The 17,500-nt window shown below is 45.3% G+C and overlaps 2 protein-coding genes across 2 annotated transcripts in view; one reads left to right on the top strand and one right to left on the bottom strand.

Annotated features, from left to right (window-relative positions):
* The window catches only part of tmem209 (transmembrane protein 209), a 265,065-nt gene that overhangs the window by 100,596 nt on the left and 146,969 nt on the right, over positions 1-17,500 (top strand). The window lies entirely within an intron of this gene.
* Positions 1-17,500, bottom strand: part of rassf8b (Ras association domain family member 8b) — a 92,674-nt gene that overhangs the window by 54,908 nt on the left and 20,266 nt on the right. The window contains exon 2 of the mRNA XM_033989814.2: positions 2,601-2,771. Within this exon, the coding sequence (XP_033845705.1) occupies positions 2,601-2,712 (112 nt within the window). The 5' untranslated portion in view covers positions 2,713-2,771. The remainder of the gene's footprint in view (positions 1-2,600; positions 2,772-17,500) is intronic.

Here is a 17,500-nt window from a genome sequence, read left to right on the forward strand (position 1 = left end):
CTGGTGGTGGAGAAAAGTTTTTGGAACAACAGATAAACCCAGGCTCACCTCTGCAGACAGTGAGGAGGACTGTTGCTGATATTAAGTTGATCCAAAGTGCCTTGTCAGCTGAACGTGTCAAACAAGTAGTACTGCGGCGCCCATTCATAGAAATATACATGACCTGAGCGGTATTTTGCTCTATCCCAACCACTTTTACTGTCACAGCGGACAGGGTAGGTCAGCCTGAGGTTGGCAGCACTCACACCACACTCGCCCCACTCCAGGGTGTGAGTGGAGCTCATGGACTGACCATTTACTGCGGTCCAGAGTGCGACTGTTGGGTTCACACCAGCCCAAGCACACTGCTCTCGAAATGAATGCTTTTACATCGACCTAACTAGTGGCAGTGCGAAAACAACCTAAGAAACACATTAAAATCACAATACAAAGAAATCAAAACAAATACTCAGACATAATTATCATAAAATTATAAAAAAGAGTGCAGAGTAAAAACCTTTCAGTCATATGCATAAGTAACAGCCACATCAAATCAATAACATCTGCAGCTTTTTACCATCTAAAAAACATAGCAAAAATCAAAGGTATACTGTCAAAACCAGACTTGGAGGGACTTATCCATGCTATTACTTATCCATTGAATTACTTTGTGTATGAATTGTGTTATACAAATAAACTTGCCTTCCCAGTCCCAGGATTGACTCCTGGGGCTGTTTGGTAGATAGGACTTGAACCCATTTTTGTGCAGTACCAGACAGGCCCACCCAGTCCTCTAGTCTCTGTAAGAGGATCCCATGATCGATGGTGTCAAAGGCAGCACTCAGATCTAACAGGATCAAGACTGAGACTTTGCCTGCATCAGCGTTCAGGCAGATGTCATTTGTCACCTTGATAAGAGCAGTCTCAGTGCTTTGGTGAGGTCTTCCAGGCCAGCTGAGAGACATAGTCCCTCCAGCTTGTCCTGGGTCTTGTTGCAATTTATGTTTTAATAATAGGATTCTGTTCATAGAAATAAGCACTGACAAACTAATATAAGAATCACATGTATTTAGAACATACAGTTAGCAGTTTTTATGCGGAATAAGACAGAAATTATGGTACCTAAAAAACTGCAGCCTTTGCTATTTTCAGTAAAGTATGTTTCACGATCCGTGTGATTCCTGTTCCATGTTTTACCTCCTGTTCTGTTCCTTTCCCTCCCTCACCTGCCTGAGCCAGGGCTGGGTGGGTCTCCTGGCTCCTCCCGTGCGTACCTGCATCCCATCAGCGCAATCAACGCCACCTGCTGTGGATAAGAGGAGCCAGGACCAGACACTTGGTGCCAGATCGTCCGCGTCTCTACGTGAATATCTAGCTTGTCCTTGCCTATTTGTATATTTGCTCTCTTTACCCTGCTCATTTGGATTTTTTGTGCTACCCTTCAGATCCTGCTCTCTGGCCCATCCCAGCTCCCTCGCTCCCGGCTCTGCTTCCCAGTCCTGGTACAGTCTTGTCTCGTCTTGTCTCTGCACTCCATGTTCTGGACCCTCCTTGCACTCTGCTCCTCCTTCTGGCTCTGACCGTCTTGTCTCTGTCCCTGCACTCCATGACCCTGGACCCTGGCTCGCACTCTGCTCCCCGCCCCGGTGCCGCCTGCATCGTCGTCTCTGCTGCGCTCCACATTCTGCTCCTGGATCCTGGCCCACATCTCGCCTCCTGCTCACCGCCAGATCAACCCTCTTTACTGTACTGTTATTCACTAACTGTAAATAAACACTGTAAACCTTTCCCCGAGTCCTGCATCACTTGGTCCAATCCGCCTGCATTACCACAGTATGAGTAATCTAGCAGCTCTAATGTGGGACCAAATATCACCAAATATGTCCAAACAGGAAGGATTTCATTACATGTTAATCTAGTCTTTTCTGGTTTAAAGCTTTGAAACATTGCGACTTTGCTGTGGGGGTATTTATGTAATCCGCTGCAAATGTTTATAGAGATTTATTGTTAGAAGGCACAAACTTCAATAAGGAAAAGTATTAGGAAAATTTTACCTAGTAGTTTTAAACAACCACTGATTTGCACAATGTAACTTTTCTGGCAGGTTGTCCACAGGTATTTTTTTATAGCTACAAAATAAATAAGTTGAAAAACAAGCATTTGTGCAGTAAGCAGGATCACCGTTCCACAGATCTGACCTATAACTTCATTTAGATAAGTTTAATGTTGAGAAATGGTGTGTGGCAATAGGTAAATCAATAACTACTTGCATTGTTAAACAGCGTGGCATATCTATGTCCATGAAAACAAACAGGTGGTGCAACCAGGCCAGATTACAGGTCAGATCTGCGGGGAGGTGACCCCCCTCACAGTAAGAATGCATGTCTTTCAAGGTATTTTAACAATTAAACACCTGTAATTCTGAGGAAAAACGATAACAGCTGACAGGATGCAACAGAGCATCTGAAAAGACAGTGCACTATAGTGACCAGTCTTGGAAGTATTTTTCCATGTTTTGCTTCTTCTAGGCCTATTGAAAGTCATGATGTCCAGCAAACCACAAAACTCACAAAAAACTAAAGAAAACATGGATCACAGTCTCAAACATTGATAACTCTAACCTATGGCTTGGGCGAGTGCGATGACAACCTCCTGACACGTGGTGAATTCTGTGACCCCACACACAATCCGCTGCACCCCATCCACCCACACTTTGAGCTCCATGGCCTTCATCCAGATGCCCTCATTCTTCTACAGCACCCAAGGGTGACAATGGGGTGTCACTGGCCATCCTGAAAGACAAAAGAACATAATGACAATGTGATAAACCGAGCTAAACTGTGTCTGAAGTTTTTGTGAAAGGAGAATTGGAATATTGTGAACTGCAGCAGCTCAACTGGTCATAAGCTGATCTGGGTCTAAACAAGCAGATTGTTCAGACTTATTTTCAGCTAAAGTTACACACGTGGGCAAAATTTTTGGTATCCTTCGGTTAATGAAAGAAAAACTCTCAACGGTCACTGAAATAACTTGAATCTGACAAAAGTAATAATAAATAAAAAAATAATCTATGAAATTTAACCAATAAAAGTCAGACATTGCTTTTCTACCATGCTTCAACAGAATTATTTACAAAAATAAACTCATGAAACAGGCTTGGACAAAAATGATGATACAACATAATATTTTGGTGCACAACCGCTTGAGGCAATCAAATAATTCCTGTAACTGTCAATGAGACTTCTGCACCTCTCAGCAGGTATTTTGGCCCACTCCTCATAAGCAAACTGCTCCAGTTGTCTCAGTTTGAAGGTACCTTTTCCAGACAGCATGTTTCAGCTCGTTCCAAAGATGCTCAGTAGAATTTAGGTCAGGGCTCATAGAAGGCCACTTTAGAATAGTCCAATCTTAGCCATTCTTGGGTGTTTTTAGCTATGTGTTTTGGGCCATTGTCCTGTTGCAAGACCCATGACCTGTGACTGAGACCAATCTTTGTGACACTGGCCAGCACATTTCTCTCTAGAATCCCTTGATAGTCTTGAGATTTCATTGTACTCTGCACAGATTCAAGACACCCTGCCAGATGCAGCAAAGCAACCCCAGAACATAATAGAGCCTCCTCCATGTTTCACAGTAGGGACAGTGTTCTTTTCTTGATATGCTGTTTGTCTGTGGACATAAATCTGATGTGCCTTGGCAAAAGTTCTATTTTGGTCTCATCTGTCCATAGGACATTCTCCCAGAAGCTTTGTGGCTTGTCAACATGAAGTTTGTCAAATTCCAATCTGGCTTTTTTATGATTTGTATTCAACAATGGTGCCCTCCTTGGTCATCTCCCATTAAGTCCACTTTGGCTCAAACAACAATGGATAGTGCGATCTGACACTGATGTTCCTTGAGCTTGAAGTTCACCTTTAATCTCTTAAGAAGTTTTTCTGGGCTCTTTTGTTACCATTCGTATTATCCATCTCTTGATCTGTCATAAATTTTTCTTCTGCGGCCATGTCCAGGGAGGTTGGCTACAGTCCCATGGATCTTAAATTTCTGAACAATATGTGCAACTGTAGTCACAGGAACATCAAGGTGCTTGGAGGTGGTCCAAGGTCCAAGGTGGAGCCTTTACCTTTAACATGTTTGTCTATAATTTTCTTTCTAATCTCCTGAGACAACTCTTTCCTTTGCTTACTCTGGTCCAGGTTGAGTGTAGTACACACCATGTCACCAGCACAGTGACTACCTGTAGCCCTATATATATGCCAACTGATTGATTACAAGATTGTAGACACCTGTGATGCTAATTAGTGGACACACCTTGGATTAACATGTCCCTTTGGTCACATTATTTTCAGTCTTTTCTAGGGGTACAATCATTTTGTCCTGGTCTGTTTCATAAGTTTATTTTTTTAAGTAATTCTGTTGAAGTATGGTTGAAAAGTGGTGTCTGAGTTTCAATAGTTAAATTTCATAGAATTTGTATTTATTATTACTTTTGTCAGATTCAAGTTATTTCTGTGACCATTGTGAGTTTTTCTTTCATCAACCGAAGGGTACCAACAATTTTGTCCACGTGTGTAGTTGCAGAAAATTTTAGAGAGAGTTATTTTTTATTAAAAGAACTCTCTCTATCTGACTCCTCACTATCTAAACCCCACCACCTGCAACCAATTGTGAATCAGTGCTAGTGCAGCCTCTGCAGTTCAGTGACTGATTTCTGGAGGTTCCAAGTATTCACATGAACCATGGCCTGTCCATATACTGAGAATGAGAAAGACGTGTATGTGTCCTTCATCTGCAGGTTAAGGCTCTGGCAACACAGGTTCAGTTGGGATTGTAATTCCTTTTTTAAACCAGCAACAGCCCAGGCTACATACAATTCTTTAAAATATATATATAATTGTCCATGGAATATAGGCAGCATTAGCCACCTGCTCCTTCTCTCTGTCTGTCTCAGGTCTCCCTCTCTCTTTCGCTCTCCCTCCCTCTCTCCTTAACCTTTCTCCCCACCTCCCTCATCTGTTCCCTCTACCCTCTCTTCCTCCCCTCCCACTTTACACACCCTCCCTCTTCTCTCCTCACCCCCTTTCCACCTTTCCTTTCTCTTCATCCTCTCTTTCTCTCTCTCCTCCTTACCACCCTTTCTCCCTTAGATCCCACTTTCCTCATCCCCTCTTTTTCCTCAAGTGTTCTCTCTACCCACTCTCTCTTCAGACCTACTATTTCTACAGACTCTTCTCTTTCTCTCTCTCTCTTTCCTCCGCTGTTCTCTATATCCACCTCTCTCGCTTCTCTCCCACCACTCTCCTCATACCTTTTCTCCCTCATCGTCTTCCTCTCTGCCGAGTCTCTTCAACCCTCCCTCTGTCCTCTCTGCTCTGTCTCTTCTCCTTTTCCATTCTCCCCTCTCTCTTCTTTCTTTTCTCTCTTTCCCTCTCTTCTCCTGAAACCCCCCTCACCACTCTTCCTTCTCATGTTTTGTTTTCCTCTTTTTTTGCCTTTACTCTCTCCCTCTCCCCCATATTTCCTCTCTGTTTCCCCCTGTCTTATATTGCTCACATTTTATATTGTATTGTATTATATTGCTTATATTTTATATTGTATTGCATTTTTCACCTGTTCAGGGACTACAGACGGAAACTAGCTTCGGCTGTAATCTGGTGCAAAGCATCTATTAATGTTTTTTGCACACTGTCCCTTCAAATAAACTAATAAACTAACTAACTCTTCTTCTCTCTCACAACCTTCACCTTCTTCACATACTTCCTCTCCCTCCCTTCATCTCCTCCTTGCCGTTCCCTCTCTCTCCCTTCCTTCATTTCATCCCCCTCAGCCCACCCCTCCCTTCCTGCTCTCCCTCCTCTCTCCCCCTTCCACTTTACTCCATTCTGTCCTCTCCCTCTCCTCTTCTCTCACCCCTACCCCACTCCCTTTTTTCCCCTCTCCTCTCCTCAGTTCCCCCTTCTCCCTCTGTCCCCCTCCCTCACTCCCCCTTAATGCTTCCTTGTCCCTGATGTTCTACCCTGTTGCGCCCTTGCCAGTGTGGTAATGACAGGACCTGAACAGTTTAGGCGTCAGCACTTTAGAGCCACTTGTTCTCTGCACTCTGTCTCCTCTCCCTGTCTTCTGCTGACACCACATCAGCAAATAAAACATAAGAGCGGGTTAGTGCTTACAACCCTGCACAACAAGTGATCCAGCATTACAGCAGGCAGTTTTACAGACATCAGACCAGTAGAGGTGGGAGAAATATATTTCAAAAATTAGAATATTGCTATTGCTGTTCTGGAGATATGCTAAATTAGAATACTCAGTATATTGCCTATAGTTAAAAGATTGATCTTCTAAACAAGTATATAATGTGACTGGATGTTACATGAACCAATAAATTAACCACAAATGTACAGCTTAACTGAGAAGGCTAGAACTAATGGTTAAATGACGTTGTTTCCATGTCATGTAAAATTAGAATAAGCGCTAGGCATAAACTAAATAACTATTACCATAATGTCCATATGATCATCATATTGCTAGCTCATTCCATTGACATAACTATTTTACATATTTTACAGTAAATCTTATAAAGTACACACAGGCCTGTCGACAGAAATTTCGGGCCCAGGGCAAGAAGCTAATAGTAATTAATAGGCAGAGGTTCCACTTTTGGGACCCTTAGACCCTAGGGCCCAGAACAACAGACCCTTTTTGTCCCTCCCGTCAGCTCCCCTGAGTACACATTTCAAGTTTTCAGTTACACGTTAACTGTAGCTGTCTTTACTATGGGCCTTTTTTATATCAAGTATGCACTTGTTTACCAGCGACTTACGCTCACACAGGAAGTTACTAAAATAATCTAATCTTACAATTTACAAGAGACCTTTACAGTCCATTCACATCTTGTGCTAGACTTGAACCTCAACCAAGACATTTATAGAAAATGTCAGAGGCTGCATTGGCACTGATTCACAGGCTGCAAATGCTGGGATTTAAGTAGTGACCATTCAGATCAAAAAGAGACCTCTCTGGTTTAAACCAACTGAATTTAGACAGTGTACAATGAATCAGCTCCTCTCTCTTCTGTTTCATAGGGCTGTGCAAGTAATACAATTTTCAAGATCAAAATACAATAATTTCTAATCATTAATGATCGGCTTGGGTGTTGGAGAGGCCTACAGTGGAGTTGTTAAAATATTGAAAATCTGACACTAATCGATACTAAAACTAGTATTGAAATTAAATACACATTTAAACAGGTATCAAGACAAAACATTCACATTCACAGGGCAGAAATTAACCATTTTGGAATAGCTTTAGAATGATCTTTGTAGAGATCTAAACCTCAGGTATAATAAGATTTTTCCAGAAAAGACATAGTATTTAGCTGCTATTTAGCTTAAGCTTCAATGTATATACTATTATGGTACTGCCTTCTTTCAGTAGCATTTGCAATGATAGATACCTGTTTTTGCATGTGATACAGCTGTAATGAGATGGTTTTAACATGGTTCTGTAGAAGGCCTTACTTGATGACTATAGCCGTGTAGATAAGGCCCTTCGAGACAACTGTTGTTGTGATTTTGGGCGTTACAAAAATAAATGAATTGAATTGAATTGAGTGTATTTTACAGCACAGTAAATGAGCCTGAGGAAGAACACAGCCGTGGTTATTGTTGCAGCTGGAATATTCCTCAGTATGGCATTAAAATTTTTAATCTGGCATTTATTCAATTACAGATGTTTTTGTTACTTTATTGCACAAAATACCTTGCTAAGCATGTATTCTTACTCTGAGTGGACTTGCCTCTCCACAGATCTGACTGGTTATCTGACCTAGCAGTGTTATTTGATCTCTTAATGGAGATGGATGAATGAAAGTGGAACATTCCAGGCAAAGCAATGTCTAATTGGAGACAAGCAGATGGCAGATCTCCATCATAAAAGTTACATCATGTAGATTTAAATCAAATGTACTACTGCTACCACCACCATCACAACGATTAATACTTCTACAATTACAACAATTACTACTACAACTATTACAACTGCTACTATAACTACAACAACTACTACCACTACTACTACTATAACTACTACTACTACTTGTATATACTTCCTACTTCCAATTATTATTGAACTCTTTGGCAGATAATAGCAACTGTAACCAAATGTACATTACAACCAAAACATGAACGCCCTTCGAGACAACTGTTGTTGTGATTTTGGGCGTTACAAAAATAAATGAATTGAATTGAATTGAATATTAAGCATATTTTCATAAATATTGGATATTAAACATGTTCTCATAAATATTGGATTTAATAAATACTCACCAACACAATCCGAATTTGAATCGAAAGCTTTGTCTTGTGACTCAGCTTCTTCTTTACCACAACGGACCGATACAGTGCCCGCATCACTGCAGACGCTGCACCTGTCAAGCCTGTCAATCTCACGCTCCATCCGTCCCTCACTCGTGAACAAGACCCCGAGATGCTTAAACTCCTCCACTTGAGGCAGAGACTCACCACCCACCCGGAGAGGGCAAGCCACCTTTTTCCGGTCGAGAACCGCGGCCTCGGATTTGGAGGAGAATCAGAATCAGAATCACTTTTATTGATCCCCGAAGGGAAATTCTCTTAGTTAACAAATGCCACAACCACAGGATAGAATTTAAGAATAAGAATAAAAAGTCATTTAAATAAGAATAAAATTGTGCAATAAGAATAAGTGTCATGCAAAAAGAATAAAGTGTCAAGTGTTAAACAAAATAAATAAATAGATCATCACACAAAATCACACACTATTTACATCTATGTACAAAGTGGAATATTGGAGTATTGAAGTGTTTGGTTACAGAACGGAGTTTAACAGTTTGATGGCGACAGGCAGGAAAGATTTCCTGTGTCTCTCAGTGGAGCAGCGTGGCAGTAACAGTCTGTGGCTGAACGAGCTCTTCAGATTGGCCAGCACCTCGTGGTGATTCTCATCCCAGCCGCTTCGCTGCAAACCGCCCCAGTGCCTGCTGCAGGTCCTGGCTCGATGAAGCCATCAGGACAACATCATCTGCAAACAGCAGACATAGATTCCTGTGGTTCCCGAACCAGACCCCTTCTGGCCCCTGCCTGTGCCTAGAAATTCTGTTCATAAATATAACGAACAGAACCGGTGGCAGAGGGCAGCCCTGGCGGAGTCCAACATGCACTGGGAACAGGTCTGACTTACTGCCGGCAATGCGAACACAGCTCCTGCTCCGGTCATACAGGGACCGGACAGCCCTTAGCAAAGGGCCCCCGGACCCCATACTCACAGAGCACCCCCCCCCCCAAAGGACACCTCGAGGGACACGGTCGAATGACTTCTCCAGATCCACAAAACACATGTTGACTGGTTGGGCAAACTCCCATGAACCCTCGAGGACCCGAGGGAGAGTATAGAGTAGGTCCAGTATTCCGCGACCGGGACAAAAACCACAATGCTCCTCCTGAATCGGAGGTTCGACTATCGGTCGGATTCTCCTCTCCAGTACCCTGGAATAGACCTTACCAGGAAGGCTGAGGAGTGTGATTCTCCTGTAGTTGGAACACACCCTCCGGTCCCCCTTCTTATACAGAGGGACCACCACCCCGAGCTGCCAATCCAGTGGCAATGTCTCCGACCACCACGCGATGTTGCAAAGACGTGTCAGCCAAGACAGTCCCACAACATCCAGAGACTTGAGGTACTTGGGACAGATCTCATCCACCCCCAGAGCCTTGCCATCGAGGTGGTTGGCAAGCTCCTCCTTCAGACAGGGTGATGGACGAGTCCACCTCCGGGTCCCCAGTCTCTGCTTCCTCCTCAGAAGACGTGACGGTGGGATTGAGGAGATTCTCAAAGTATTCCTTCCACCGCCCGACAACATCCCCAGTGGCACTGTAAACAGTGTTGGTGAAGCACTGCTTCCCCCCCTTGGATGATTTGCCAGAATCACTTTGAGGCCGTCCGATAGTCCTCCTCCATGGCCTTCCCGAACTCCTTCTAACCCCGAGTTTTTGCCTCTGCGACCGCACGAGCTGCGGCACGCTTGGCCTGACGGTACTCACCAGCTGCCTCAGGAGTCCCACGAGCCAACAAGGCTCGATAGGACTCCTTCTTCAGCCTGAGGGCATCCCTTCCGGTGTCCACCACCGGGTTCGGGGATTGCCGCCGTGACCTTACGACCACAGCTAAGAGCAGCCGCACTGACAATAGAGGTGGAGAATATGGCCCACTTGGAATCCCTGTCCCCAGCCTCCCTTGGGATCAAGGAGAAGCTCTCTGCTGGAGGTGTGATTTGAAGACCCCCCCCCTGAGAGGGCTCCATCAGATGTTCCCAGCAGACCCTCACTATACGCTTGGGCCTGCCAGGTCTGTCCGGCTTCCTCCTCTGCCAGCGGATCCAACTCACAACCAGTTGGTGATCGGCTGACAACTCTGTCCCTCTCTTCACCTGAGTGTCCAAGACACGCGGCCGGAGGTCAGATGACACGACAACAAAGTCGATCATCGACCTCCGGCCTAGAGTGTCCTGGTGCCACGTGCACCGATGGACACCCTTGTGCTTGAACATAGTGTTTGTTATGGACAAACAGTGGTTAGCACAGAAATCCAATAACAAAACACATCTCGGGTTCAGATCAGGGAGGCCGTTCCTGATCACGCCCCTCCAGGTGTCACTGTCCCACATGGGCATTGAAGTCACCCAGGAGAACAATGGAGTTCCCGGTCGATGCACTGTCTGGTGCCCCTCCCAGGGACTCCAAGAAGGCCGGGTACTCTGCACAGCTGTTCGGCCCGTAGGCAGACACAACAATGAGAGACCTGTCCCCCGGCCCGAAGGCGCAGGGACGCTACCCTCTCGTTCACTGGGGTGAACTCCAACACGTGACGGCTGAGCTGTGGGGCAATGAACAAGCCCACACCAGCTCGCCGCCGCTCCCTGCGGGCAACGCCAGAGAAATGGAGAGTCCAGCCCCTCTGAAGGTTGGGTTCCAGAACCCAAACTGTGCGTGGAGGTGAGGCCGACTATATCTAGCCGGTAACGCTCAACCTCCTGCACAAGCTCAGGCTCCTTCACCCCAGCGAGGTGACATTCCATGTCCCCAGAGCTAGTCTCCATGTCCGGAGATCCGGTGGTCGAGGTTCACGCCTTCGACCGCCGCCCGGATCTCTATGCACAGCCCCTTATGTATCCTCTTGCAGGTGGTGGGTCTACGTGAGGACTGCCCCATGTCACTTCTTCGGGCTAAGCCCGGCCGGGCCCCATAGGGAAAGACCACCAGGCGTTTGCTCTTGAGCACCCACCCCAGGCCTGACTCCAGGGTGGGGCCCTGGTGACGCTGGTCCGGGCGACATAACGAACCTTGATTGTGCACACATCATAAGGGGCTTCTGAACCGCTCTTAGTCTGACCCGTCCCCCTGGACCTGTTTGCCATGGGTGACCCTACCAGGGGCATGAAGCCCCCGACAACATAGCTCCCTGGATCATTCAGGCACTCAAACCTCTCCACGTTAAGGTGGCGGTTCAGGGAGGGGGCTTGTACCCAATTTTTATTTTATTTTTTCCATGTATTTGAGCAATATATCTGTATATGGCCCCATACAGATATATTTTACAAGCAGCTCTTAAGGTGTGTACAATGTGTACTGTTTACATCAAATTACAAACGTTTTTTTTTTGTTTTTTGTTTTTTTTTGTATGAAAAGGATGCTCGGACAAGGTAAGGAATAACATCACTGTACCACTGCAAACAGATTTAAAATTAACTTAAATATTCTTAGTAAACAGCAAATCCTGACTTTCAAGGGTCTTATAAAATCTGATAACCTGCTAACAAATATTTTGAAATTAGTTTAGCATATTCTTGTCATGATGCGTGTATTTCTGTTCCTGTTGTGCCTCCCTGTGTGCTCTTCCCCCTCCCGCACCTGCCTGAGTCTGGAGCTGGGCGGAGTTGCTGACTCCTCCCCGCGCGCACCTGGAGGGCATCAGCGTAATCATCTCCACCTGCTGTGGAGCATAAGATGGACGAGCTGCAGACACTCGGGGCCAGATCGTCCGCGTGTCTACATCCTGTCCCCTGCACTGCTCCAGCTCCGCACTCCCGGCTCTGCTCCCGCCTGGCTTCCCCGACCTGGTATGGTAGTGTTTCACCTTGTCTCCTGCACACTACGCCCCTGTACCTCGCCCTGCACCCTGCTCCTCTCCCTGGCTCTGGTCTACTGGTCTTTGCCTCTGAGGCCCACGTTCCCGGATCCCGGCTCGTCCCCAGCACCTCGCTCCGGCGCCGTATCGCGCGCTCCGCTCCTGGATCCTGTCCTGGACTCTGGCTCCTGTCCCCCGCTGGATTAATTATTGCGTTCGAACTGTATTTCACCACTTTGTAAATAACCACTGTAAATCTGCCCCGAGTCTGCACGTCTTTGGTCCACCCAACCCCACCGGTTACAACAATTCTCAGAAAATGTGGGCCACACAAGTAAAGATGTACTATGTAACTGCCATGGACATGTTTTTTTTTTTCTGGAATGTTCTACAATATGACTTTAAACTGATCGACAAAAATACTTGAGTGGGCTTGCCTCGCCACAGAGCTAACCTGTAACATCACCTGCTTGTCTCCATGCACAGAGATAGTTAAGTTTAATGCCATATTATATAACTTTCCAGGCCCTGCACCAGAAATGTGCAGATATTCAAAATATAAACGCAATAGCAAAACTTGCCCCATGCATTAACTAGGTCTATTAGCAGCTTGTGTCTAGTTACATTTTTAATAATCTAACAGTGACTTTGACGGTCTCAGTGTAAAAGGAAATAAATACATCATAAAGACGAAGGCAGCGAGGGCGACGAAGGCGACGAGGGTGACGAAGGCGACGAAAACAACAAAGCATGTGCATCTGCACATGCCAGCTGCTTTTTCAAGTCACGTTCATTCTCAGTGTATAGCGCTACATTTATTGCCCTGTTGCTTCATGCATAGCACAGGGAGAGTGGGCTTAGCCAGAAAAGGGAGCAGTGTAGTGGATTTTGTAAATAAGCAATTCCTCTAATAAGTATTTCTAAAAACACAAAAGCATGCATTAGCAGCAAGAATATTGAAACATGAATTCCCAGAAGGTATGTTCAAGATTTTAAACACATCTGATTAGGCAGATTTTTACACCAGATGCCCTGTCACAAACTCACCATGTATATTGTGACTAGAGTTGTTGGCACTGATCTTGCTTTATCAGTAATTCTCAACCTTTGTCTCTCTGGGAACGTTTATGTTTAGAGCTGGTTTGAGCTCATTTTAGTCCTGATATAGTTGGTTTAGTTCTATTCTTTCTAGTCCTGATTTAGTCCTGTCTAGCCCTGGTTTAGTTCCAGTTTCAGTCCCAGTTTAATCTCATTTAATCTCATATAAGAAACTCATTCTGTTTGCAACAATAACCACAACCCAGATTAATAATTTTATTCAAATAATTTGTAATATGTATCACGCTGAGCGAGGCAGCGACTGACCCGAAAGATAAGATCATGGCCCGAATTAACACAAGGCAACCCCAACACCACTTTTAAAGACTAGTAAAGTACCATCTGAAAGTCTCCAAGAAGAAGTGAATGCAGACTTGAGAGCGATCCCTACCTCAACCATCACAGAGACCAATAAGCTGATATACACTTCAGCGGCAGTGATCCTAGAGATGCTTGGCTGTAAGAGCAACCATGGGAGCCATGAATCAGAATCAGAATCCTTTTATTGCCATCATTTGTGAACACAGTTCACAAACTAGGAACTTACTTTGGTGATAAAGTGCAACATAAAACACACTGAATAAACACAAATACAAATAAGGGGCATGAAGTTAAAAAAGATATGCTTAAAAAATCAAATAGAAATGAGAAACAATACCCACCATGGAAACGACGGTTAGAGGCTAAAATGCGGAGAGAAGTGAGCCAACTTTCATGCGATGAAAAAACAACTGCCCAAGAGGTACAGCCAGATGCCCATAGCTGAAGCACTGGAAACTGCCAAACAAAGGGTCCAAGCCTTGGCCAGCCGCCTAATATAATTTAAGATAAGATGTCTTTATTAGTCCCACAGTGGGGACACAAGGAACACAAGGAAAATGGTACATGCAATAAAACAAGATAATAGATAAACAGCTTAAAATAAAAATAAAAAAGACTTGAAAAATAAACTAAAAATAGACTCTAATATAACATCTCCGTAAAGTGACTTGAGTATTGCACATAGGTATGGTTGAATGACACATGTTCAGCGTTAACAGTATTCATTGTACAGTCTGACAGCAGCAGGAAGGAAAGACCTGCGAAACCTCTCCTTCACACAGCGAGGGTGAATCAGTCTGTCACTGAAGCTGCTCTCCGGGGCAGACAGAGCGTCCTGCAGGGGGTGAGACTCATGGCCCAGCATAGAAAAGACCTTAGCCAGGACCCTCCTGTCCCCCACCTCCCGCACTGAGTCCAGAGGACAGCCCAGGATGGAGCTGGACTTCTTGATGACCTTGTCCAGCTTCTTCCTCTCCCTCTCTGTGATGCTGCTGTTCCAACAGACCACACCGTACAGGATGGCTGATGCCACCACAGAGTCATAGAAGGTCTTCAGGAGTGGCCCTCTCACTCCAAAACACCTGAGTCTCCTCAGGAGTTAGAGCCTGCTCTGGTAAAGAGGTACACGTGAGATAATGAAGCCAGATGAATAAACCAGCTGTTCGCAACACAACCAACGAAAGTGTACGCTCAATGGTAGGGTAATAACACCAGAGCAGGCCCACCAAGGCTGGAAGCCGAACAGTACTGGAAAGGTATATGGGAGAAGGAGGCATCACATAACAGCGATGCATAGTGGCTGGTGGCTCTGAGAGAAGGCCACAGCAACCTCCCCAAACAGAATCCAGTCACCATCACAGACATCCTGGCAGACATCCAGGAAAGAGTCTCAGGCATGACAAACTGGACCGCACCAGATACTGATCCAGAAGGATCCCTCAACGGGTACTGTTTCATCCAACTACCGGCCAATAACCTGTCTCTCCACAACATGGAAGCTCATGTCAGGTATCATCACGACCAAGATAAGTGGGCACATGGATCAATACATGAGCACAGTGCAGAGGGGCATCAGCAAAGATACCAGGGGAGCCAAACACCAGCTCCTGGCAGACCGAACAGTCGCCCGAGACTGCAGAACCCGGAAGACCAAACTGTGCACTGCCTGGATTGATTATAAGAAAGCCTACAACTCAATGCCATGCACACGGATCACTGAATGCCTGGAGCTGTACAACATCAACATGAGTCTAAGAGCCTTCATTGCAAACTCGATGAGGTTGTGGAAAACCACCCTTGAGGCCAATGGCAAGCCACTTGCACAAGTGACCATCAAATGTGGCATATACCAAGGAGATGCACTGTCCCCACTGCTGTTCTGCATAGGTCTGAATCCAAAAGCCAAATCAGCAACAGCAACACTGGGTATGGATACCGTCTCAGGAATAGGGCTACCATCAGTCACCTCCTCTACATGGATGACATCAAGCTGTATGCTAAGAATGAGTGAGACATCGACTCACTAATCCACACACACAGCACAGACATTGGAATGTCATTCGGGATTGAGAAGTGTAGCCAGATGGTGACAAAGAGAGGGAAGGTAGTCCACACAGAAGGGGTCTCCCTCCCAGAAGGGACAATAGCAGACATTGAGGACAGTTACAAGTACCTTGATGGCAACCTTGAAGAGGAAACAAGGAAAGCAGCCACGGCCAAACACCTTAGACGAGTAAGGCGAGTCCTAAGGAGTCAGCTCAATGGCAAGAACAAGACCCAGGCAATAAACAGCTACGCCCTGCTAGTGAGAGCCACAGTCCAGGATGAAACATCCAAGATCCATAAGTACATCAAAGACAAGGCCCCAACAGATGATGTGCTCAGCGAATGTCTCAAACAGTGGAGCACAGAGGAAGAGCTGCTAGAGGAACCATCATGGAAGGACAAGCCCATGCACGGGATGTACCACCGGAACATAACTGAAGTGGCTGATATCAAGAAATCCTACCAATGGAGAGCTGGTCTGAAGGACAGCACATAGTCACTCATCCTGGCTCATTCACAGGAGCAGGCCTTGAGCACCAGAGCAATAGAGGCTCAGACCTACCACACCAGAAAAGACCCAAGGTGTAGGCTGTGCAAAGAGGCCCCTGAGACAATCCAGCACATAACTGCAGGGTGTAAGATGCTGGCAGAAAAGGCATACATGGAGCGGCATAACCAAGTGGCGGGCATAGTGTACAGAAACATCTGTGCAGAGTACGGACTGGAAGCCCCAAGATCAAGGTGGGAAACACCTCCAAAGGTAGTGGAGAATGACCGAGCCAAGATCCTGTGGGACTTCCAGATACAGACTGACAGAATGGTGATGGCAAACCAACCGGACATTGCGGTGGTAGATACACAACAGAGCAAAGCCATTGTGGTGGCCATCGCAGTACCAAGTGATGGGAACATCAGGAAAAAGGAACATGAGAAACTAGAGAAATACCAGGGGCTCAAAGAAGAGCTGGAGAAGGCCTGGAAGGTGAAGGGGCGACAGTGGCTCAGTGGTTAGAGTGTTGGTCCCCCAACCCAAAGGTTGGAGCATCGAGTCCCGCTTGGACCAAGTTCTGTTGTTGTGTCCTTAGGCAAGACACTTCACCCACATTGTCTAGTATGAAAATGGCGTGTCCATGAATAATAGGTGGTGGTCGGAGGGGCCGATGGTGCATATTGGCAGCCTCGCTTCTGTCAGTCTGCCCCAGCGTAGCTACAGTAGTAGCTTACCATCACCAAGTATGGAAATTAATGAATAATGACTATAGTGTAGCGCTTTGAGAGGCTTTGACAAGCCTGTAAAGCGCATTACCATTATTATTATTAAGGTATCAGTGGTGGTCAGTGTACTCCCAAACTGCAGGAGTGGCTACAGCAGATCCCAGGAAAAACATCAGACATCTCAGTCCAGAAAAGTGCAGTACTAGGAACAGAAAAGATACTGTGCAGAACCCTCAAGCTCCCAGGCCTCAGGTAGAGGTCCCGAGCATGGAAAAGAGAGGGGATGAGAGACCATCTGCGGAGGGTGACAAGAAGATTATATATATATATATATATATATATATATATATATATATATATATATATATATATATATATATATATATATATATATCCTAATGTCATCTCTTTGATTTAACTTGTGATATGCAAACTATTAATTGTACTGTTGCCAAGAAACAGTTTTTACACATGGTAATAGGGCTGTATACCTTTAGCCCTTTAGCTAATTGATAGGTAGATGGCGCTTTAGTTGAAGGATTTACATGTACAACACAAGAATGGAGAAAGCAGGCAGTGAGTTAGTTGAAGATTTGAGAGGGACTGGACAACTTATTTTCACTTACAAACAGACTGTAAACTGTTTGAGAGCTTTTGCACAGGGCATCAGGGAATGTTTTTA

Source organism: Periophthalmus magnuspinnatus, chromosome 23 (genome assembly GCF_009829125.3).
Source record: "Periophthalmus magnuspinnatus isolate fPerMag1 chromosome 23, fPerMag1.2.pri, whole genome shotgun sequence".
Lineage (NCBI taxonomy): Eukaryota > Metazoa > Chordata > Actinopteri > Gobiiformes > Gobiidae > Periophthalmus > Periophthalmus magnuspinnatus.